At 70.5% G+C, this 651-nt stretch overlaps 1 protein-coding gene across 1 annotated transcript in view; it reads left to right on the top strand.

The window, feature by feature from the left end:
* Window positions 1–310, top strand: part of MNEG_6747 (hypothetical protein) — a gene marked incomplete at both ends in the record, with an annotated part of 8,743 nt that extends 8,433 nt beyond the window's left edge. The window contains one exon of the mRNA XM_014044780.1: window positions 5–310. Within this exon, the coding sequence (XP_013900234.1) occupies window positions 5–310 (306 nt within the window). The remainder of the gene's footprint in view (window positions 1–4) is intronic.
* Window positions 311–651: the final 341 nt, after the last annotated feature.

The following is a 651-nucleotide window of genomic DNA, read 5'->3' on the forward strand; positions in this document are numbered from 1 at the left end:
GGAGGCGGCGGCGGCCGAGGAGGCGGCCGCGGCCGCCGCGGCCAAGCCGGCGTTCGCGGCCTGGGCCGCGCCCGCGTACGCCCCGGCCGCGCCCACGCCCGCACGCGCGACCGGCCCCGAGGCTCGCGTGATTGAGGCCATCAAGAGCAGCCCCCTGATGCTGGAGCTGCCAGCTGGCGCGGCGGGCCTGTCTGCCGTGGCCGCCCTGGACGACGCCACCATCAATGCGTCGTGCGTGCTGCTGATGCGCGTGGAGGGCCTGTTTGACGCCAAGCAGATGGTCAGGGAGGACCCCACGGTGAGGACCTGATGGGCCGTTGTCTGCGCCTGCGGGCGCACGGCCTGCTACCGCAACTCAAACGGCTGCCGGTCAAGCACCAACTTGCGTGTCTGATACCACGCTGGCTGACACACCAGCGTAGGGCCCGCAGCTGCAGCTGCACCCAGCCAGCTGCTGCGAGTGATGTGCCAGCCATGATTATTTCCGCATTGCCACCCATCAGATCGAGCAAATTCCACCTGAAACCCCTGCGATCCTCGCTCTGCCCTCAAACATCAGATCCTCCTGGACGTGGCTAAGGAGGTGGCCCGCCTTGAGGCCGAGGCGGCGGCCGCCCGCGCCGCCGAGCTCGCCGCCGCCGAGGCCGCCGA

This window comes from Monoraphidium neglectum, assembly GCF_000611645.1.
Source record: "Monoraphidium neglectum strain SAG 48.87 unplaced genomic scaffold scaffold01127, whole genome shotgun sequence".
Classification (NCBI taxonomy): Eukaryota; Viridiplantae; Chlorophyta; class Chlorophyceae; order Sphaeropleales; family Selenastraceae; genus Monoraphidium; species Monoraphidium neglectum.